A 24687-nucleotide genomic window follows, 5' to 3' on the forward strand; every position below is an offset into this window, starting at 1 on the left:
CTAATGACCAATGGCTTTAACCCTAAAACTGACCAACCACAAACATTATTTGGGTTCTCACAGACACAACACAACAACTCACTCATAACACTACTTATGGGTCTGCTAAAATTGAATTTAGAAAAGGAGTACGCAACCATGTTCACTTGTCCCACTATGCTCATGACCAAAAGGTTTACAACCCTGGACCTTGGTTAATTTCAAGTTGCCATAGGCTCAGAACATGGTTTAATTATCAGGGACTGACTGGAAGTCCTGCTCTCACCTCAGTGTAACAGATAACGGCTGGAGCTTAAATCACACACCGCTCCACTCTGCAGGGCTATTCCCAGATATGAAGTCTATTTTCATCTATGTGCAATGTCTGCCTCCCTGTCTGTCTGATGTCTTCTCAAATTAATAACAGATTTTAGGTTGCAGGTTCCCTGTGGAGAGCCCAGCCAAAGGAGAGAGCAGAGAGAGAGAGAGAGAGAGAGTGAGACAGAGCCCTAGCGAGGACAGAGTGACAAATAGAGAGGGGGAGAGGGACTCTAGCCGTGGCAGAGGGCCCGAGCTAAGTGCTAGAGTATCTGATGGTCTGGTTTTGGGCACTAGAGATCCATCAGTAGTGTCTGATCTAGAGCTCCCTGGAGGCATCCAGTCCCCTGGGGACCTGCCAGGGGGTCAGTCTTTTTTTCCGTCTAGTTTTCAGGCGTCCATCTAGTTTTCTCGAGTCTGTTTAGTACTCTGTTGTCCATCAAGTTGTTGGAGGTCTGTTTCTTTTTCTGTGGTCAACCTATTTTTCTGGGGCCAGTCCAGTTTTCTGGGGTCCATCGAGCTTTCTGGAACCTGTCTAGCACTCTGTGGTCCATCTAGTTATCTGGGGTCCATCTCCTTTTCTGGGTTCTGTCTAGCACTTTGTTGTCCATCTAGTTATCCGGTGTAAGTCTAGTACTCTTGGTTCAGTCCAGTTTTCTGAGGTCGATCTAGTTTTCTGGGGTCAGCCTAGTACTCTGTTGTCCGTCAAGTTGTTGAAGTTCACCTAGTACTCTTGGGTCAGTATAGTACTCTGTAGTCCATCAAGCTGTTGAAGTTCCATCTGATTTTCTTAGGTCCATCTAGTTTTCTTGGATTGTCTCGTTTTCTAGTTCTCTGGGGTCTGTGTAGATTGCTAGTATTCTGGGGTCCATCAAATTTACTGGAGTCCATCTAGGTTCCTGATGACCAGCCAAGGGTCTATTTGGACCAGCCAGGGGTCTCCTGGGACCTGCCAGGGTTAAGCTTGGGTCCCCAGTCTCAGTGTCTGTAGCACAACGGCGGACCGATTCTGGCAGGGTTGGATTACTGGCTCTTACCAGACCTCATCAAAGAGGGCTTTGTTCTACCAGCTCTGTGTGTGTTGTTGAGTACACATGTGTTGTAAGAGGTGTGTGTGTGTGTGTGTGTGTGTGTGTGTGTGTGTGTGTGTGTGTGTGTGTGTGTGTGTGTGTGTGTGTGTGTGTGTGTGTGTGAGAGGGGTTATTTTCACGTTTTCACACTGGGTACTGAGATTCTTCATCTACCTGACATATAACCCTCACTTCTCTCATCACACACACACACACACACACACACACACACACACACACACACACACACACACACACACACACACACACACACACACACACACACACACACACACACACACACACCTTACTTATAGACACTCTGCCGATACGACTCACGTTTCTACAGTAGGAACTTTAATGAGTGTAAAACATTTCCAAGGCACAGATTTATGTCTTGCAGTCAGAGATAATCATCATTACAATGAATAGTTTCCGATCATCCAGCACCCCATTGGCTGGTTGTTTCAGCCAATGGAATGCAGGTAAAATTTAACGAAAGAAGGTTGGATTTCAGAATTCAAGTAACATAAACTTCAACAGTTGAGTGGAAGTTTATGTGTTGGTAAAATAGCAGTAATTTTAATGCTTTATTTCTACGCTTAAAAACAGACTTCTGTGGTAAACACTCTCCTTTAAACTCCCACAGGCCCTTAGCAGTCCCTAAATGTAAAATATTTATTGCATTTATTTTGACATCCTTTTAGTTATTTAAATTGAAAATCTTTACACATCGTTGATGGTCGGCTTCTAATGGGTACTTGTTTCCGTTTCTATATTTTATTTAAACATTGCTGCATGTGTTCATTTTAATCCAATGCTTAAATGAGACTTGGAAACTCATGGTGGAACCTTACCTTCGGGTGCATTCAGATGCATTGTTTCCATAGGACCGATGAAGGCGTAGCGCATGCCCAGGCCCTCTGACATAACCAGGTCAATATCCCGGACAGAGATGACCCCCTCCTAGACAAACAAGCAGACACAACATATTTATAACATGCATAAACCGTAGAATACATTACAAATTAGCAGAATGTTCGAAAGGAAGAACACACACAGACACGCACGCACGCACGCACGCACGCACGCACGCACGCACGCACGCACGCACGCACGCACGCACGCACGCACGCACGCACGCACGCACGCACGCACGCACGCACGCACGCACGCACGCACGCACGCACGCACGCACGCACGCACGCACGCACGCACGCACGCACGCACGCACGCACGCACGCACGCACGCACGCACGCACGCACGCACGCACGCACGCACGCACGCACGCACGCACGCACGCACGCACGCACGCACGCACGCACGCACGCACGCACGCACGCACGCACGCACGCACGCACGCACGCACGCACGCACGCACGCACGCACGCACGCACGCACGCACGCACGCACGCACGCACGCACGCACGCACGCACGCACGCACGCACGCACGCACGCACGCACGCACGCACACACACACACACACACACACACACACACACACACACACACACACACGCACACACACACACACACACACACACTGTTCAGCATCAATTACACACTTTAATGTGCGGTTTTAAAAAAAAGGGAAATTGGATTCGCTGGCTGGTTTTAAGATTAGCATTAGCTTTGTTAGCTCCAGTGCCTTCAGAGCGAGCCAATCAGTTCTTAGGACAAGAGGGGTCTGTCTAAACTAATGGGACCATGTAGCGAACGGCCAATCAGATGACTGTGTATGGGTAAGATACGAGAATGGAGATGATGGAGGTAAAACGAGAGGGAAGGAGACAGTAGAAGAGAGGGGCTTGAGAGAGAAAGAGACAGAGAGAGAGGCTACAGATACCTGTTGGCCAGCACCCGAGGAAATCAAAGCTTGGAGTCGGGGAGGGGGGGGGGTGTGTGTGTGTGTGTGTGTGTGTGTGCGGTACAGGGTTGTCATTGTTTGCCTCACAATTACCCCAACTCATAGCCCCCTCGGTGTGGGTCATGTGAGAAAGAGTCTGTGTATGCGTGTTATGTGTGTGTTGTGGATGTGTGTGCGTGTATTGCAATTATTCGTGTGTGTGTGTGTGTGTGTGTGTGCGTGTGTGTGCATATGCGCACGCAATAGAGTTGTGTTTAGGTACAGGTGCAAAGGGGTCCTTCCGCTACCATCATCGCCCAGGCAACCAGCTCCTTTCACAGCCGCTCTGCTTTCAACTTCTGGCTCACACTCAAAGAGGCTGTGTGTCAGTAATGCTTCTGTGTGTGTGTGTGTGTGTGTGTGTGTGTGTGTGTGTGTGTGTGTGTGCGATCCTGCTGTTGGTGTGTATGTGTGCATTTCTGTCGAGTGAGGTTTTAATGTTATCATGCAAAAGGCACAATTACTGACTGTTTGGTACCCCCCACCTGGGCCATACAGAAGGGGAATTCCAGTTTAAATAACCAGTAACGGAGTCCTGCCCAGGGTGGCCGGTGGGTCACACGACCAGGGTGGGGTCTTCAGGGCTGGCTACTGATCACAACACCCCAGTGCCACCGAGAGTTGGAACTGGAGCGATGCCCGGATCTCGACTGGGGCTAAAAGATCTCGCTTTATCTCGTGCTGGAAACTCCACAAAGGAGCTAACGTGCTAAACTGGTCGACAGTTTTGTCTACATGCAATATCAATTTGTCATGTTGTTTCTTGAAAAAGGGTGTTGGCTTGCTACAATTATCAAACATTTACAAGGAAATAATTATTGATGTGTGTGTCCAGAAAAGGCCAGCCAGACTTGGCCTAACCAGTATAACTGTAGCCTAGCACACCTTGATTCGAGCACAGCATAGCGTTGCACAAATAAGAGTGATACACCCTGAGCCTAGCACGCATAGCCTTGCACGCGTAGCCTAGCACACCATATCCTCGCAAAATGTCATTCTGAAGCTAACCCTGCTGTACGACCAGGTTTGCCGGTCGACTCTCCAACCCACTCAATGAGTAATTGGTATGCAGGGTGTGTGCATGTATTCTGCTATTGTAAGTGTGGGTGGTTTGTGTGTGTGCATGCATTTGGATGTACTATCAGGCACTGGCATATATGAGGCTCATCAGGTTCCTCTAGTAATCCTCTATTCGTCTAGAGACGTCCGCTACTACGTGCGTGGCAAGAAATCACTACACTGATAAAACGGGGGAAAGCTTAAACTGTAAACGGAAATATTAACGCCAGATAATATTCACAGGCAAAGAGTTCCTGTTTGGGTGTAGCCACAGTGTAATACCTTGGCCTGGTCCTCTCTCCGGTGCGTTAGTTCAAATCCTTCCCCTAACTACAATAGGGTCATGGCCTTTTGATGGGTTGCTGACTCATTCAGTTCAACAGGTTCACAGCTAATGGCTATACTAGCCATTCAGGCTCATGCTACATAACTCACAACCCAGACAACAGCAGGCTCAAGTACTCACTAAATATGTGTAAATTGTAAGCACACATGTTGAATATTAGTTACTTTAACTCCGATTGAAATTCATTTTAAATTCCCCTATCACTGAAACACAAGCATGTATGCAAAATGTAACATGTCATCATGACATGTTAACCCTATTCTGTTCCTTTTTGGATGAGCCAAACCATTTTCTGAATTCTCAAATGTAAATTCCTTTATGATTTAGCACCATGCAAATATCCCGTTCCACTGGAAAACCAAGAATTTCAAGAATATCAATACTGGGACTCCGGGCCGTAGCCCTGAGTCCCATTGGACAGAAAATTCTAAAGATATCTTTTTTTTTCTTTTTTTTTTATACACAGTTGTTGGCCCCCAGTTGCGGGCCCCCCCTCAACTGTGTACCATATACCCGCAGTCCGGCGGCCCTGCTAGGACTTCAAGTTGTTCTCAAGGTGCGTTTTATAAATTCTCACTTAAAATGATGCATAATGACTCGCACATGTGTATATTTTTAAGCAGGTTGGAATCATATGATCCAAAACATTTAAGGCAATCCTCTTTCCTCCAATGCTATTCATTGGTTTACTTTCAATCAAAGCTTCCTCCTATTGTGGTTTCCCCTCCTACCGTTGGCAAGGTGCAACCAGGACTCAGGTCAGTTCAGACCGACTCCGTCTAGTTCTTCTGTGTTCTGTGTGTTGGAGGCCATCCCCTCCCGTTTCCACATGAACGGAGCTCTCTCGTGCTCGCATCTCTGCAGCGGTGCGTTGAGAATAGGACCAACCCATGCCGGCTGTACGCATGTTTCTCAGGACCACACATTTCTTTATAAATACCATTTATTCTAGTTAATTTACTCACAGGTGTGCATCTCTGATTCCTAGAGCAACTCTGCAATCGCTCCAGTTGTTGCTAAGAAACTAGGCTGTGCAGCCCTTTTTGGTAGCTACACTTGCGACATGGTACATGGTATCCTTTGACTGTTCTCAGGCTCACTTGTAAGTCACTTAGAATAAAGCGTCTGACGGATGTCTAAATGTAAATGTATTCACGGATGAGGGGCCTCAGCCATTTGTGAGGTTCCAAATGTTCCAACCCGGGGGCCCCGACCATCGAGAGAGGGCCCTCTCTACGCTGAGACAAGCCCCCTTAGTTAGACAAACGCTGCGGTTGTGAGTAGTGCAAGGCTGGCCAGACTTGGCCAAGCGTGACAATTGTTCTGGCTCCGTGTCTGACCGCGCTGGTGAGGAGCTGAAGCCTCCTTAGAAACCACTTCAAGAATCCTGGGCTCCTTGACACAATGGAGACCAGAAGAAGTGACAGTAGAGGCAACGGAAGGCCAACAAAAGAGGCCAGAGAGCTTCGCTTGAGAACCCGCGTCAAGGTTTGGACCCGGCGTTGTTTACAGCCAAGAGGCCAGAGAGGAAGTCTCCCGTGTAAGGGTTTGGGCATAGCTCTGAGGTCTCTTGTTAGCATTAGCATTCCTCTGCCATGAGGAATGTTCGGACGCGTCACGCAAAGCCGCTGGCTTGGTCTTCTTGATATTAGAGACCCCATCAAGGGGAGAGAATAAATGTCAGAATCTAATGTTCTCCCACCTGTTGTCCTCTTGGGGTTTCCAGCCATGCTTCAAAAGGTTAGCTGTAGTGATTGATTTCATGATTCTTTTCCATGATTCAGTTTGCGTCGGTCAGTTCGCCAAGGAGAATCGTTCAGAATCGTTCAGTCGCATTTCTGGTAGCAGTGAATCATGGAATGCACAGTGCACAGTTCTCAGCAGAGTCAGTAAGACTCAGCTGCTCCCTCGTTCTCAAACGATCGTACAAACGGTCATCAATTAACACACAACAATACAACTAAGTTCCTTTCAGCTGTGGAGCGCTTGATGTTCAGTATCGGGATGTTGTTGCCAATCCCTCTTCACCACTCTGCTAACTTAACACAGTGAACAGCGAGTCAGCGAGTGGGAGTCGAGTCTGGGAGAACAAACGATAGAAAACGTGGAATCAGATCGGTTCGTTCTTGTTAAAGAGTCGTTCCTTCAAACTGATTCGTTGGCAAACGACCAATTACTAGTTAGCACGATAGAGGAAGAGGAACTGAGCCCTAGGGTAGCCGCTAGCGCTAATCTGGTGGTTTGGCCTCTTTGGGTTCATTCTTCCCAACACTGATTGGCCAGAGGAAATTGCCTATGGATTCTGAATGGGGGACAAGGCAAGGGAGATGTCAACTTCTTCCTCTTTGTGTTGTATTACTAAGCAAGAGTACACTTTTCCACAATGTTAGAATGTCGGTGTGTGTGTGAATATGTGCATGTGTGCAGGCATTAATGTACATGTGTGCATTTCATTTGGTATGCATTCTGTGTGTGTGTGAGAGTACATGGCGTTTCATATCTTACCATCATCCCCTCCCCCTTTACCCTCATCATCCTCCTACTCATCATCACCGACATCACAATTATCACGCGTGTGTGTGTTTGTTTGTTTGTTTGTGTGTGTGTCTCACCTCAACGAGCCTCCAGGACTCTGCGATGATGGCATATTGGACTCTGTTGAGGGCGAAGCCGTCGATCTCCTTGTTGAGACGCACCGGACACTGGCCAACCTACACACACACACACACACACACACACACACACACACACACACACACACACACACACACACACACACACACACACACACACACACACACACACACACACACAATTGAGCCCATATTTGATTCCTGTGCGATGAACCCCCTGTGTGCGTCTGTGTGCACCATCAGTGTGGGTGTACTCAGTCAGGGAGAGATAGCATCAGTGTGTGTACCTGAGTCATGAGGGTGTGTGTGGCGTCCATCACGGCCCCCAGTGTGGCAGGGTGGGGCACCAACTCCACCAGTTTGACGTAGTAGGGAGGATTTACCTGAAGTGGAGAGACGCAGCCAGTCACAATAGAAGCTGTGACTTCGCAGAAACACAGTACAGTATTACACAATAAGTATAAATAATTACAATGACATGACGCACGCACTCTGAAAGATGAGCATGGGGTTAGGCACTAGAGGGGTTCGGCAGTACTGGTTCTTGGGGATGGTTAATGTTGATAGTTTGTTAGTTTGTTGCTATGTTTGCTTCAAAGGGCAGCAGTGGTGGGCTATATGGTCAGGGACAACCTATTGACATGTGAACAGCAGAAACAAACCGGACATTACTGTTGAGCTCTGAGGGTGGATGACTTATTTTTTCTCCCAAAGGTAACAGCAGAGAAACGAAAAGAGAGGGTAGCCTCGTTGATATGAATACCACGAGGGTCAAGGACAGTGGGCGTGGGATTAGATTTTCCCCCAAAATCGACATTTTTCAAACACCCGTGAATAACTGACTGAAATGCAAAGAAGAGTTCAGTTAGTGGTTTGGTGTTTGGTATTGTGTATTATTTTTCAAGCGATCCTGAACCTTTCAAACCCAATAATGATTTATCTCTGCTGCTCCTCCTCCTCCTGCTACACTACCCGCTCCTCCTCCTCCTCCTCCTCCTCCTCCTCCTCCTCTCCCACCCCCTGTGCCTCTAGGTGTGACCCGGGGCAGGTACTGACCGGGTGTGATACGATGCAGCGGTTCGGCATCTGGACTGCTGAGAAGACGTTGCTTGGCAACAGGCAGGAAGTGGAGCTGCTCAGGATGACCTCCGACCCCACGAGGCACTCCACCGCCTGGAACACACTCTGCTTGGCGGCCAGGTCCTCGAATACACTCTCCTGGAAACACAGACACACACAATATATGCATATATATATCAATTACAGGATATTATTTCTACTAAATTAGTCGATTGTAGAGATTAGTAGTGATAGTGTAACCATCTTAAACCCCCTGTCTGTTTCTGGCTGAACCACAAATCACTTCAGGTCATGATGATGATGATGATGATGAGGATGATGAGGATGATGTCCAGGCGCTGCACAGGCTGAGAGGAGTGGAACTTGCTTAGCTAGTCTCATACCTATATTACCCACATACCTAAGCATCCTCATATAAATAACACAAAGAGCTACACGCACACGTACACGCACACATACAAGTACACATATACACACACACACACACACACACACACGCACACACACACACACACACACACACACACACACACACACACACACACACACACACACACACACACACACACACACACACACACACACACACACACAGCTCTTTTGTCCCTCAAGAGCACAAGTCCCTGGGATCACTGTTTCCCCTTGATGTATATCTTTATATGTACTATTGGTACGATATTACGTTCAAAGTGACTTACTGTGAATTCAGATACATGTCATTAAGGAGCACCTAGGGGTTAGACAGCACAGACAGAGCTCATGAAGGAGCAGGCATGGGTTAAACATTTAATAAAGAGACAGGTCATTAAGGAGCAGGTAGGGGATAGACCATTAATACAGAGAAAGGTCAATAAGGAGCAGGTAGGGGTTAGACCATTAATACAGAGACGGATCATTAATGAGCAGGTAGGGGTTAAACCATTAATACAGAGACGGGTCATTAAGGAGCAGGTATGGGTTAGACCATTAATACAGAGAAAGGTCATTAATGAGCAGGTAGGGGTTAAACCATTAATACAGAGAAAGGTCATTAATGAGCAGGTAGGGGTTAAACCATTAATACAGAGAAAGGTCATTAATGAGCAGGTAGGGGTTAAACCATTAATACAGAGAAAGGTCATTAATGAGCAGGTAGGGGTTAAACCATTAATACAGAGAAAGGTCATTAATCAGCAGGTAGGGGTTAGACCATTAATACAGAGACGGGTCATTAAGGAGCAGGTATGGGATAGACCATTAATACAGAGAAAGGTCATTAATGAGCAGGTATGGGTTAGCCCATTAATACAGAGACGGGTCATTAAGGAGCAGGTATGGGTTAGACCATTAATACAGAGACGGGTCATTAAGGAGCAGGTAGGGGTGAAGGAGAAAATACAGAAGGCCCACAGAGGAACTGCATTTTAGACACTTCCACCAGGGCTTTACAAACAAGTGGTCATGGCTGCCATTTGGTTTCGACTTTGGGATTTGAACCAAGAACCCTTGTCCGGGTAGTCAAAAACCCTATCCTTATGCCCTCACAATGTCCGTCTCTGTGTTATATCTTCCATGCTCCAACCTCAATGTGGGATATTTGGGTTACCAAGGCCACATGATACTGAGCATTTGAGTTTGTAGAAAGGGTGCTATGTAGGTAGGTGCTAATCGATGACCGGACAATACTGTAATTCACGGGTGAGCTCGTCACAACGACAAAAAAGCCCTGACCCCATGTGATAGGATTCCAGCGGGTGGGAGTCACTTCCTTGATCCTACTGAATAGCCCATTATACTGGAATCAGTTTGATCACTAGAATTTATTTACCCTTTGTGTAATGCTAGTCTCTCTCTCTCTGTTCCCCTCTCTCTCTGTCTTGTCTCTCTCCATTCCTCTCTCTCTTCATCTGTCTGTCTGTCTGTCTGTCTGTCAGGCACACACACACACACACACACACACACACACACACACACACACACACACACACACACACACACACACACACACACACACACACACACACACACACAATGTTTATCTTCTTATTAAAATCATAAGACCTTTTGAGTGGAAGAGTCTTCCACCCATCTCTGTCTTCTCGTCTCTGTGCAGAGAGCTGACTGTGTTTTCTTTTTCTGCGTGATCTCCATGACCTAGAGTCACAAGTCCAGTGTGCGTTCATTGACTGTATGTGTGTGTGTGTGTGTGTGCGTGTGGGAGTGTAAGTATGTTCATTGTGTATGTTCTGTCTCCTTGTCCTTGACCACACAAAGGACTGATTACTGACATGGAGCTGGTGAGCTCTTGATGGTTTGAGTGTGACATGGCTCAAAAATAGAGCGAAGCCTGGCTCGCTCCTAGCAGTAAACAACTACAATCTACTACACCTACATATGTTACAATCTATGTAAGTACCCCTATATCTACCACCTAGTACAACACTATATCTAAAGTATCCTTATCTATATTTACCTGCAACCTATTCACCATATACATCTATATTTACCATCAATGATATCTTCTTGGATTATACGACCAAAATCAGAAATGTACAACAAATGCAAAGGAAATCATTAAAATCTTGATTGGTAAATAACAATCGTATTGGGCATTGAGCAAGAGTTATAATCTCTACCTGCTCCTAAATGGCATGCATCTGAAACAAATACTTGAAAGCAGTTGCAAAATGATTAAATAGTAATATGACTGGATGAACATTCAGTTGTATAATTTTTTGAGTTCAATGAGGAGTAATGCTGGGTGAGCAAGTTTAGTTGAATACAGCTGCGAGCCGCAGTGTGGGGGCCAAGCAGAAGAGGACTCCGTAAACTAATTTTAGTGAACAGACATAATCGGTAAGGTGGCTACATGATGACTGTCTCGGTAATTTCACTTACAGTGAAAGCTATTGGCAAATAGTTATCTCAATGAAAATACATTGAAGTTGCTTTCTCACGGCTGGATTTGAAACGCTGCTAACAACTCCCCTCTAGTGGTCAAATGTCAGCAAATACATTTTGGCATCATCAGGATAGGGTCATAAGCAGGGGCGGAGTTGGGCACTGAAAGCCACCGGGGAAATTCTGACTGTCCCGGCCCACCACCGGCCCTCCACCAAATCTAGCATTTGGGGAGGACTTAACGAAATATGAAACCCAACCACCAGATGGCACTACGCAAATGCAAAATATTGACAATAAAGTGTAGGTTTAAAGCTTTTGTGGGTTTTCTATTGATAAACAGATGCTGAAATATAACATCAAAATAAAATGATACAACTACTATTATATATAGCCTATATATATATTACATGGACACTTCTGATCCGATTAGGAGTGGAAGAACCACTGAATTGGAATAAAAATTGATCATTCATACGCCTCAATCGGAATAACATTTTCTGATCGGAATAGAATTCCATGCGGAATAGAAGAGGTGGTGTAGTCCGCTATAATCGACATGGATACACTTATTCCAATTGGTTTGGGTGGGTGTAGCTCCTTTTTAACTTAGAGCGATGGCATCAGCAGCTGCAGTAGCTTGCAATTGGTCTTTCGGTACTTTTATGCACACCGAACTTGACCACTCTCAAGAAGGGTTGATTTTTTGCCTGATTCACGTCTTTCTTACTACTCCGCAAGTAGTCCGGTAAATTATCAACCCCAGCGTGTCCGGTTGCTAAGCGACTTCGACGTCTTTGGCGGACTATTTCTCTGCTGATGAACACTACGAATGGTAATTGGAAAAAGATACACCGTGTGAAGATATGGGATACGATCCTGGTCCATCCTGAGTACATGTCCCAGCCATCGACGTTTCAAATCCGACACAACAGAAGTGCACTTGGTCTTCCTGTGCAGTTCTTTGTTCGAGATCTTCTCAGGTCAGAAGATGCGTGTTCCAACGGTTTATGAGGTTTCTAATAAATCTCTGTCTAATCAATACTTCATTCACTGCCTCTTCCGTGGTCATTACAATATTATGAATAAACTGCGTCGGGTTCTCCGACGTCTCTCCCTCTTGGCCTGCCCATAACAGGTTTGAATATTAAGGGATGCCTAATAGGCCCATTCGTTCGAATTTTGATTTATTTTTTAATATTCTAATTATATTCGAATAACGAAGTTCGGAGTCAAAGCCCTAGTACAGAGGATCAAATGCTGCATGGGAAACATCACTAGACCGTCCAAAACATTATCAACCAACAGCTACCTACCATGGGCACCATCTTCAACTCCCGATACTTGCAGAAGACACGCAACATTCTGATTGACACCCTGCCAATTATCTATTTAAATTCCTGCCCTCAGGGAAACGTTACAGGTCCATCAGAACACGCAGTACAAGATTCATGAACAGTTTCTATCCCAAAGCTATCACCATACTCAACTCTGACCTGAAAACCAACCCACTAGTTCTGACAGCATTAATCAGTGACATTCACACCTAATGCAATGTTCTGCACTTTACATATTTTGCGCTACTGTTTTAAGGAATACAATGGCACTGAGTTGATGGCATAGTGTATGACGACATGAATGTACTGAGTGAATGAGATGATGAGAATGTATTTTTTTATTGACTATTTATTATGCTACATTTCTTTTTTTAATGAGTCCAGTACGTGAGTGCATAGAATTTCGTTGCATACCTGTGCATTGACAAATTAATCTAAATCGAATCTCAATCTAATATCTGCAAAGGCTTTGAGGCAGCACTGTGTTTTATTCATGATCATCTTTAGAAAACATTGCAGGTGCTTTCCCCCTGCAATAGTTAGAGCAGTTTCAAATCAACCTTCTGTTCACCATTTCCTGCTCGGTTACATGCTGCCATTCCGACATGCTGCCAGTCAGACATGCCCCCTTTCCTCAGTGGCGCCAACATCAGGTCAACATTGGGGGGGTCATAAATATTTAGTTCAAATGTGTTCAACCAAAAAGTAGCCATCACTTCTCCAAAGTCCAACTTGCAGAATTTGAGGTTCGGAACAGTAGTTCATGAATTATTTCAGTATTATTTATCTGTAATTTATTTGATTAATTTCCATTTTGGTCGTGAAGATGTATGAAATAAATAATCCATTCCATCAATTGGCGGCCTTGTACAAGGCCACCAGGGCAAACCTGAAGAAGGGGAATCAAGGATGCTAAAGCAGCATACAAACAGTAGATTGAGGACCTCTTTAGCAGCTCTGCCCCCCGCCGGGCATAGCAGGGGATACGTCACATCACCAGGCAAAACAACACCAGCAGCACTACCAGCGGAAGTGCCTTGGAGGCGGAGCAGCTGAACCACTTCTTCGCCCGCTTTGAGGTGAAGGGAATGAAAACCACGAGTCCGGCTCAAGATACCAACAGCCAGACCCTCATCCTTCAGCCTGCTGACGTCACCCACACTCTCGGCAGGTTCAACACACGAAGGGCAGCCGGCCCAGATGTCGTCCCAGGACGGGTCTTCAGAGATTGTGCTGCAGAGTTAGGGGGAAGTATTCACAAATATCTTCAATCTCCCTCTATCACAGTGCACTGTCCCCACCTGCCTGAAGGTGTCCACCATAGTTCCAGTTCAATAACATCTTTCAATGACTACAGGCCTGTAGCACTGACACCTGAAATCATCAAGTGCTTTGAAAGACTGATTCTACAACCCATCAAAGCTGCCCTGCCACCCACTCTGGATCCCCATCAATTTGCATATCGAGCCATCAGGTCAACAGACGACGCCATCTCCACGACCCTCCACTCCGTTCTGCGCCACATGAAGCTGCAGGGGGACCTATGCACATCTCAGAGAACTTATCATGGACAATAAACACCACAGCAATAGTAAAGAAAGCATAAATAATGTATCTCAAATGGAACTAAATAAAAAAAATGTCTAAATATATGTCTAAATATTTTATGTGCCGATTTAGGTGAACTTTTGATGATTTTTGTAGCCTGTGATTTTTTTTATCATGTTTGGCTTTTCTATGAAATTGTGGGAAAAGTAAAAATATTTAGGGCATGATTGGACTCCCTGCTGTGAGACTTGACTTGGGCCAAATCCTGTTACACCCTTTGGGCCAAACCCTTAACCCTACCCCTACCCTTTAACCCTACCCTTCAACCATTCCCCTGCGAAATGGGACGACAACCCTTCAAGACCCAGTTACAGTACGTCATTAGTAGTCGTTGACAGGGTTTTGATCTTCATTTTAATTTCATTTTTTTGATCTTTTGATACAAGGGTTAGGGTTTCTTGATCAAATTCCCCAGAGTCAGCTTATAGAGCAGGGGTCTTCAATGAAGTCAGCTAGGGGTCCATTTAAAGATCCACAACAGGCTGGGGGCCACAATAGAAAACCAGTTGGTAGACATAGACCCCTACCCTGGATCGCTCTCACTTGGTATTGAGCTTATTCACCTCCATAACTACCATACTATCATATTTCCCAGTATCGCCATATAAAGGCTAAACAACACTGAGCCCAAGATGGAACCATAAAGTACAGCACATGGTATTACATTTACGTTCACTCATAGCTGATACGTGTATTGTTGTACTTTGTTATAGCTCTGGAAATTGTATTGTCGTTGATTGAATTAATTCCGTCATATTGTCAGCACAATTTGCGGTGATCATATTTATGTTTACAAAAAGGTAAACCTGTTAAGGCATGGAGGAAGCCCTGTGTTTATCCCTGATTGTCTTTGAAAACATTTCAGGGGTTTTCCCCCCCATGAAATGTCATTGCAGCAGTAGTCGTTGCAGCAGAATAAAATCTATATTCTAATTCCTGCTTAACTGCAGAGGCAGAGGAAACATATGGAAGCAAATACAATCATGATCTTTGTTAATCCAGTCTAAGGCAACATGTATACCAGTTGTCTTGCCAATGGGTGTCAATTTAATAAGCTTATTCATTGATTATTCTGTTTTCAGAGTCCTGTTTTCTGCATGGTATATTCTGTTTCTGAGTCTATCTTTTCCCTTGCATATTCTCTGTTAACCTCATTCTATTCAGTAAATAAGTCTTTGTTTATTCAAATTATTCAGTTAGTAGTCATTTATTCATGCATCTAAAAGCACACCTAGATGTTTTGTGCCAGGCATTAAAGGTTGTTAGGACGTTTTGTACTATCAACATATTAGTACGATCGATGCACCAATTTATCACAAAGTCGGAGGAGGCTAGGTGATACAAATGCCCAGGTGTCAGTTTTACAGTATAATTTGAACTATAGTATGACTATGCAAATCTGCAACGGCTTTGAGGAAGTACTGTGTTCTATCCATGATCGTCTTTAGAAAACATTGCAGGTGCTTTCCCCCTGCAACAGTTGCAGCATGTTGCCAATCTGCCATACTTCCAGTCAGACATGCCTATGGATGGAGATCGAAACCCGGTTCTATCAAGGACCCGGTTCCACCTTTTCAAAACCAGAAAATCATTAACGTTTGGGCTTGTCGATACCACTATCGAGTCCCGTCACTCATTTATTATTATTTTTTGTCCCTCGAGTCGCGTCAAGGCATTTAAATCAAATCAATCCAATCACTGCAGCGTTTCAACCAATGTTTTTGAATGGAATTGTAAGCAAACAGGTATTACAAGTAAAACAAGTGTCCGGCAGTTAACGTTGCTTGCAAGGATGGCTGAACGGGCGAAAAGGGCGAAAATAATTCATTGTAAAGGGGCGAACACAACCTCAATGGCCAATCACAGTGGCATTGTGCGTCAAATAAAGGTCAAATGCAGTACCTTCGAAAAAAAAAAAAGTGTGCATGTTGGCGTTCATTTTTGCTTGCAAGTGTGCACGTGTATGTGTGTGCGTTGGTATGAAAGCACGGGTGCATGTTTGCGTGCGTGTATGTGTGTATGTGTTTGTGTCTGGTTCATTTTAGCCTCTGGCCCTCCACCTTGTGGTCTTCAGGCAGCAATCACTGATGCCTGCAGCTTCCATTCACTAAAGCTAAGGCCACACTGCACGCGTTACACGGGTTAAAAAACGCGCATAACGCGCCTAACTTGACGCTTGATCATTGTGTGTCACAAAAATGGTTCAACGCGCCTAATGCGCCTGTGGCCGCGCTGGATTTAGGAGTCCGAGGTAGGAAACCCAAACGCCGCCGTGCTTGGGTGCATGATAGAGTTTAGATCGGGTTAGATTAAATAATCTCGGATATAAATAACAATAATCGGGTTAAATAATTTCACATGGTGTGTCTGGTGTGTTTCCAGCATTCGTAGTGTTGATCAACAGAGATATAGTCCGCCAAGACGTTGAGATTGTTTAGCAACCAGAGACGCTGTCCATGCAAGTGAATGGAGCGTTCCCTCTTCGTCATAACTATCAAACTAAACATCCTTCACATTCACCGAGCGAACATTATTGCGTTGGTGCGTTGGTGCGTTGGGCGCGTTGGTGCGTTTACGTGCGTCATTACGTGCGTATGCCGCGTCTAACGCCACTAACGGGCCGCTTTAACGCGTGTAAAGCGTCTACGAGCCTACACCAATGGTTCCCTATGCAAAAATTCAGATTTTCAACGCCAACGCGTGTGCAGTGTGGCCTTATATAAGAAACTTATATAAGAAAATAAGTTTGGTTCGCTCCCTCGCTTCTCTCTCTCTGCGCTCTTATTGCCTGCGGAGCCACGGGGGCAGGGCCAGTATGGAGGTAGATTTGTGTCTTTATTATGCAATCAAAAATAATAGGTTTGAGAGCAAAACTTTCCACACTGCAATCAAAAAATAGGTTTGAGCGCAAAACTTTCCACACTGCAATCAAAAAATAGATTTGAGAGCAAAACTATCGACACTGCAATCAAAAAATGTTTTATTGCAAGATAAATTAATGTGATAAAAAAATAAATAATGGGAATCCAAAAGTTTTGTTTGCAAATCCGAAAGTTTTGTTTGCAAATCCAAAAGTTTTGTTTGCGAATCAAAAAGTTTTGTTTGCGAATCCTAAAGTTTTGCTTGCGAATCCAAAAGCTTTGCTTGCTGTTGAGCTGAATCTCGTGGGCGGGACCTACGCCGAAAGATGTAAGACACGTCTCTATTGGCCAGTCTCGATCGGAGCGACAGCTTGGCAACATCCACAGTTAGTAACGAGAGAGGGAGCTCCCGATTCCCGCTCTGTCTCATCATGGACTTCAAAACTCCCTCTCTCGTTACTAACTGTGGATGTTGCCAAGCTGTCACTCCGATCGAGACTGGCCAATAGAGACGTGTCTTACATCTTTCGGCGTAGGTCCCGCCCACGAGATTCAGCTCAACAGCAAGCAAAGCTTTTGGATTCGCAAGCAAAACTTTAGGATTCGCAAACAAAACTTTTTGATTCGCAAACAAAACTTTTGGATTCGCAAACAAAACTTTTGGATTTGCAAACAAAACTTTTGGATTCCCATTAATCATTTTTTTATCACATTAATTTATCTTGCAATAAAACATTTTTTGATTGCAGTGTCGATAGTTTTGCTCTCAAATCTATTTTTTGATTGCAGTGTGGAAAGTTTTGCTCTCAAACCTATTTTTTGATTGCAGTGTGGAAATTTTTTCTCTCAAACCTATTATTTTTGATTGCATAATAAAGACACAAATCTACCTCCACAGGCCAGCCGGTGTTTTAAATTGCTTTGAAGAAGTATCCGCGACGCACATTGTCCAGAGCACTCATCCGGAAGTACGAGGGATGCTGATGATGACACCCATTCGCCTCAAATGAACAACAATAACAGCAGCCACCAGTCTCAACCACACGAGGACAGTCAATGCTTAAGCCGCCTGGACTATATCACTCCATCCGTTATCAATCTGCTCCGGCTTGCCAATGCGTAACAGGTAAACACAGATCAAACCGTGACTTTTTAAACTTAATGGAAAGTCGTGCTTGTTTTACTCACAGGGATCAGTTAAAATATGACACATCGTTGCAGCGCAAGCATTGCATGGGCTTCAACGTCGAGGTTTGGATATGCGTAATTCTACCGATGCGCAATTATAAGGATCCGCGCATTATGGTGTCGGCGTCGCTGTGTTGCGGCCATCGAGCGATCGTTGGAAAATAATGCACTAGTATTCTACTTTCCTGATCACATCTATTCTCATTGAGTCAATATTAACGATTTAAAATGTAGTTGCACAACTTTTAAGAGCGTCTGCGCTATAACAACTCCAAAACGGTGGATAAAACATCCATCTCAAATGAGTCATCAGGTCATGTTGGTTTTTAAATTAATGATAATCTTATCGTTGTCTTTGTCTCAAATGGTGCGGGAATATGTGTGGAAGGGGCGTGTGTTGATGCATCAGAAGTCAGTCCCCATTCTCCCCGCACCTGTTAAGATCGGTTGCCTTTGCTTCTGGCTGCAGCGGCACCTCTCTATCCGAGTCGTGGAGCTGGACGGCAGCCCTGTTATAGATCAACGGGAAATCGGTTTGTTTATTTTTGTTTTATGTATCCAGCCACCCAGTGGTGTAGTCTATTTTATTGTAGTGGGTATATTGTGATGATTCCCTCCCAGCCTCTTACAAACCCGTCCGACCGGTATTTGTACGTGTGTGGCGCTTATGGGGTGTCGCACCACACTCACCAACGCAGGGGTCTACAACCCGCTGATTTAAGAGTATAACGATTATCAACAATCATGGAAAGCTGAGTAGGTTTATCAGTTTTAATAACAGTATGAACAAATAGAACACAACAATTACAAGTTGTCCTTTGTATATCTATAGTAGCAATAGCACATGCTAAACAAGGACAAAATCTACTCAAAATAATTTATTGAACTGTTTACATCCATGGCTAACCAGTGCATGAGAAGGAGATGACAGGAGACTAATGTTTCACTCTTTCAATTGCTCTAATTTGAGCTCTTACTGTTGTTATACCATACAGTAATTTAATTGTGTAAAAGTGTGAAATTACTGCACCTTAAAAATGACCATGAATTAGCTATACTCTCATTTGCATAGTGATTAACATTATGAATTTCAATTGTGTATACCAACTCTATGTTGGCTGACATTTACCTATAACTTTTTTTCCCTCCACTCTAACCAAGGATGCCTGTTTTTAAATTCCCTAGCCTGACACCCAGTCTGAAAGGCTGGCCAGGGGTTCTCATCTAAAAGTAACAAGGAGATATAAAGTGGGATTAAAACATTGTCTTCTGTTGACTACTTATTATGTGGTTTACACGCACGCACGCACACGCACGCACACACACGCGAGAAGGAGGGGCTCGGCCCGCCAACTAACGTGCAGAGATCATGGCAGAGATGCAGGGGCAGCTTCGCGCTTCGTAACAGAGACTGGGCAGAGCGCGAGCGCGCAGCGGGAATTTTATGAATGGTGAATGTAGGAGATAACTTCCCCTGCTTAAAGTATTTTATTGCAGTTATACCCAACCGATATTTCCGAAAAATAAACACAGAAGTGAAAGATCTGTCACAAGACGATTGATAGGTATCCGTGCACATTTTTAAGTGGGTATACGCAAATCCTGGTGCGTTCCTAGTGGGTATACGGCGTATACCTGCGTATCACGTAGACTACACCACTGCAGCCACCCCCCGCCCCCCCTCACACACACACAGTGGGAAAATATGCTCGAGTTGAGTTATCACGCTATAAGTGGGCCTATTGGATATTGCGCTGACACTGGTGGCCTATTATGTAAACTAACTGACAAGGATGGAAGAAAAAGTTAAAGTTTGGCTCTATCTTGCAGTTGTCATTCATTGGTCCTTTAGGCTAAGTTCCAATACATACCCATTTCTCGTTATTAATACTTTTACGTATATAATTTACACTCTGATAAGGAGAGGTACGATTCTTGGAAAAGAATGACAGAAAAAAGGCCTACGAAACGGTTACTAAGTCAAAGTGACCGTTTCGAAGCCGTTTCGAAGCTGCCACAGTCAAAGCTGAATCCAATCACGACGGCCCGGGGAGATGTGGTTTTGTTTTCCATGCCCGCTGGTATGTAGCCCCATGTTATCACAGGCTTTTCTCAGACTGTGTTGCAGGGCTGAGTGGGCACATGGCCGTCAATCACTGCAGGTTGCAGCAAAGTATTTTATAGATAACCATTTCACAAGTGTCCACATTTGTCAGTTTTCTCCATGAACTTTCTTTAGTTTTTCACAGACATTCAATGCATTATTTATCCAAAATCATTGAAAACGTGTGTCCCACCTCAACATCGTTCCAGTCTCACACACACTGGTCTAACGGTTCCTTTCTCTCTGTCCCTACAGCCCTGTAAACTGATGAGGCTTGGGATGAAAGAGGAGTGAGCCCCACATCTTCTGCCCTGTGGACATCCTCCTGAGTCAGCCCCCCTCACTCCCCCGCCGCCACAGCAGTGCCGCCATTTTCTTCCTCACGTCGGGCCCACCAGAGCGCTTCGAATCTGTTTCTCCAACGCTTCTTCCAGAAGCTCAGACTGTTTTCCAGAGCAGAAGCTGCTCAGCCCTCCCTGCCAGAGGTGATGGGAATTGTGCGATCCAACTGCTACAGCATTGTGTCATCAGAGGAGGACGGAATGAAACTCGCCACCATGGCGGTGCCCGCCGGCTACAAAAACGGGAAGGGGAAGGTGCAGACGCGGCACTGCCCGCAGAGCCGGTTCGCGAAGAAGGACGGCCACTGCAATGTGCACTTTGTCCACGTCAGCGAGAAGGGCCAGCGCTACCTGGCAGACATCTTCACTACCTGTGTGGACATCCGCTGGAGGTGGATGATTGTCATCTTCTGCCTGGCCTTCATCCTGTCCTGGCTGTTCTTCGGCTGCATCTTCTGGCTGGTGGCCATCTTCCACGGGGACTTGGAGAACAATGGCCAGAAGTGCGTCTCCAACGTGAGCAGCTTCACCGCCGCCTTCCTGTTCTCCATCGAGACGCAGACCACCATCGGCTACGGCTACCGCTACGTGACCGACGAGTGTCCCGTGGCTGTGTTCCTGGTGGTCTTCCAGAGCATCATGGGCTGCATCATCGACACCTTCATCATCGGCGCCGTCATGGCCAAGTTGGCCAAGCCCAAGAAGAGGAACGAGACGCTGGTGTTCAGCCACAACGCCACGGTGGCCATGCGGGACCACAAGCTGTGTCTGATGTGGCGTGTGGGGAACCTGAGGAAGAGCCACCTGGTGGAGGCCCACGTGCGCGCGCAGCTCCTCAAGTCGCGCACCACGGCCGAGGGCGAGTTCATCCCGCTGCACCAGATGGACATCGACGTGGGCTTCGACAGCGGCATGGACCGCATCTTCCTGGTGTCGCCCATCACCATCGTGCACCAGATCGACGAGCACAGCCCCTTCTTTGACATGAGCAAGCATGGGCTGGAGACGTCCGAGTTCGAGATCGTGGTGATCCTGGAGGGCATGGTGGAAGCCACGGCCATGACCACGCAGTGCCGCAGCTCCTACCTGTCCTCTGAGATCCTGTGGGGGCACCGCTTCGAGCCAGTGGTCTTCGAGGAGAAGAACTACTACAAGGTGGACTACATGCACTTCCACAAGACGTACGAGGTGCAGAGCACACCGCTGTGCAGCGCCCGGGACCTGGCCGAGAAAAAGTACATCCTGTCCAACTACAGCTCCTTCTGCTACAAGAATGAGATGGCGCTGGAGATCAAGGAGGACAAGGACGAGGGCAACGGCGGCAGCGTGGGCCCTGACGGCACGCAGACGGACAATATCTCCGGGACGGAGAACCATCACCTGGCGCCCACGGTGCCGCTAGGGCTGCGCTCGCTGATGCGAGAGTCTGAGATCTGAGGGCCCTGATCTCTTATCTCTGACTGCGCAGCAGGCAGACCCCCTGCTGGGAAAGACGTGCAGCTCCCGCTCAGAACGGCACAATGAGCTGAGCTCGTGAGGAGCCGGTTCAGCTAATGGTACTGCTGTTGGAAGAGCTGTTATTTTGTATTGTTTTTTCTTTTTACTTGGATTGCATACGACAAGATGTGTGTGCCAGTATGACAAAAGACACTACTATGAACCATGTGCATGCTGACGGCAGGAGCCCTCCGTACCAAGTGCCCATGATGATTTTGTGTCTACTGCAAGGTCACATACAGTGCGATTACATGAAACTCGAGAAAATGTAATTATTGGCTTAGTCCTATGATTGTATTATTAAGATGCATGTATACACCTTAGTCGGACTGAAGTCGAATCGAATCGGGTTACTCATAGTTAAGAGTTAAGACCCCCAGATTATTCGATTGTTAGTCGAATTAAGCGTGCATGTATACGGTCAATCGGATGGAATCGGATTTTGTGTTCTGTGCATGCTCGAGATTTTTCCCGGGGGCCATGAGCCGGAAGTATAAGGAGACGATAGTCGTGTTGTTGTCCCCGTCGGAAAACCTCCCTGTTTAGGGAAAACCTCCCTATTTAAAAAGCTAGCGAAGAACATGGTAGGTGTCGTGCCAATGTAGATACCCCCTATAAGAAGTGTATCATCAACATGCATTCAGGGCAAAATACGCTTCTGTTACGAGAGTAGAGTATGTGTGTGTGTGAGAATGGCAGTGTTTGTGTGTGAGTGACTTCAGTGAGTGAGTGGACGAGCGAAGAGACCGAGCGGTTGTGCGTGTCAGTTTTTATTGAATGCACGAGTCCGGTTGTGTCTGTGCAAACGTGTACTGTTAAGTTAGTGGAACTACGAGTAAAGTACCCAGCCTGTCAATAATCGTGTCTGCTTCATTCCGCTTCATTAAAGCCTTATAAGCAGACCCACTGCCGGTCAAAGTGAAGGGTGATACCCCCGAGAGAACATCGGCCCTGGAGGGAAAGTCTCCCCTGTGTCTGGTCTAGGAGCTGACAGCAGGAAAGGTTTAACACTTCGAATTCACCCTGTTGGTCATCAACGAGGTTGTAAAGTAGTAACATCTGTCAAAATAAATGTTTTTTTACGATCTTCATTTCATTCATTGTGCTGCGGCCGAACTGACGGGGATATTCTCTGATATAATGAATCTTAAAGACTGCGTCGGGTTCTCCGACTCTCTGGTACTTCAGCAACAAGTAAAGACTCTTAGTGGGGGTTATCTCGGCCACGGTCGAGAAGGAATTGGGGGGAAAGGAACTTTGGCTTTGACTCTCTGAAACCCAGATTGAAACGCGACATGGAGAAAGCGATTGTTGCCGTAAGCGGACTCCCGGAGGAGATGCTACGCCGCCGCCGGAGGAGTCCGCATGCGACCGACAGGTCGGAACAATGGAGCGTCTGAGAAATGTCATGGACCTGAAGTGAACTAACAGCGGTCTACTGAAAACATCTTTCTCGATTGCCGCCTGAGTTTATTGTTGCTAGTGACGTAAAGAGATCAACCGGTAGCTCTATTCCCTAGTTGAAATGGGTTTAGCGCCACCTATTGTACCGGGGTATGAAATGCTTCGGCCAAGGAATCTACTTTCTCACCGCCATGTATACTCTGACAATTGCAGTTGTCCGATTGAGGAGCTCAGTCGAACTATGGCTTTAATCGGATAAAGCTGTGCATGTAAACGTACAGACCAAGAGGGGTATGATGACTTAAAAATGTTACATACACCGGTGTGTTTAACGAACGTGTTTTTTCAAGCGCTGCTATAGAGTTGTATTTTATGAAGGGCCAATTATTGAAAAAGAAATGTTAATTAAATAACCCTTAAATATTTTCTTAAATCTTATAACGCATGGCATAAGAGCAACAAGAAACAAATTTGTCTGACATTTTGAGCACTGAAAAACTTTCATTGCTATTTTGCACACCTGATTTTTCCACTCTGTGCTCTCCGTATTTTCTAAAAAGATTCACAGTCTTTAAAACTCAGCAGATTTACCATATCCATGAGCTTGTCTCACAGCAAGACACACTGTCAAAAGCATAGACAAGCACTTGTTTTCACACCAAGACAAGGTCAATTGAGTCCCAAACGCGTGCTGTATGGAATCAAATCCATAAAGACAAACCATTGCAATTTGACTTGCAATGTACGTTGTTTTTTTATACGTCTCTCACAAATGACAAGGCTGTCTGTGACGGACACGAGGGTGCCTGTTCTCAAACCTATCCCTGTGATTCTCATCGAGGTGACTGGTAATTCTTTGATTCCCAAACTGATGGAAACATGTCTGTTGTTATGAAGTACCTGAGCAGGATTGTAATAATTTGCGTTCAAAAGAGAATAACCAGGCAGAGGGGTTAAAAAGTGCTGCTAGAAGGTTGCATTTTTTCTTTATCCGAATGCCAAAGAGTATTACTGGCAGAGTATTACAAGAAGTTGGCTTGTACTTGTGTGGATCAGTTGATAAGTCATGAGCCA

General features: G+C 45.6%; 2 protein-coding genes across 2 annotated transcripts in view; one reads left to right on the plus strand and one right to left on the minus strand.

Moving 5' to 3' along the window:
• The window catches only part of cryl1 (crystallin, lambda 1), a 33137-nt gene that overhangs the window by 4113 nt on the left and 4337 nt on the right, over positions 1 to 24687 (minus strand). Inside the window, exons 4-7 of the mRNA XM_056579168.1 lie at positions 8370 to 8531; positions 7601 to 7696; positions 7293 to 7391; positions 2225 to 2333 (exon numbers count right to left, since the gene is read on the minus strand). Coding sequence (XP_056435143.1) covers positions 2225 to 2333; positions 7293 to 7391; positions 7601 to 7696; positions 8370 to 8531 — 466 coding nt within the window. The remainder of the gene's footprint in view (positions 1 to 2224; positions 2334 to 7292; positions 7392 to 7600; positions 7697 to 8369; positions 8532 to 24687) is intronic.
• Positions 17994 to 23267, plus strand: LOC130372982 (inward rectifier potassium channel 2-like). Its single transcript, XM_056579167.1, has 2 exons — positions 17994 to 18205; positions 20627 to 23267. Exon 2 carries the CDS (start codon positions 20860 to 20862, stop codon positions 22147 to 22149), a length of 1290 nt encoding a protein of 429 aa, XP_056435142.1. The 5' UTR covers positions 17994 to 18205; positions 20627 to 20859; the 3' UTR covers positions 22150 to 23267.

This window comes from Gadus chalcogrammus, chromosome 20 (assembly GCF_026213295.1).
Source record: "Gadus chalcogrammus isolate NIFS_2021 chromosome 20, NIFS_Gcha_1.0, whole genome shotgun sequence".
Taxonomy (NCBI): domain Eukaryota; kingdom Metazoa; phylum Chordata; class Actinopteri; order Gadiformes; family Gadidae; genus Gadus; species Gadus chalcogrammus.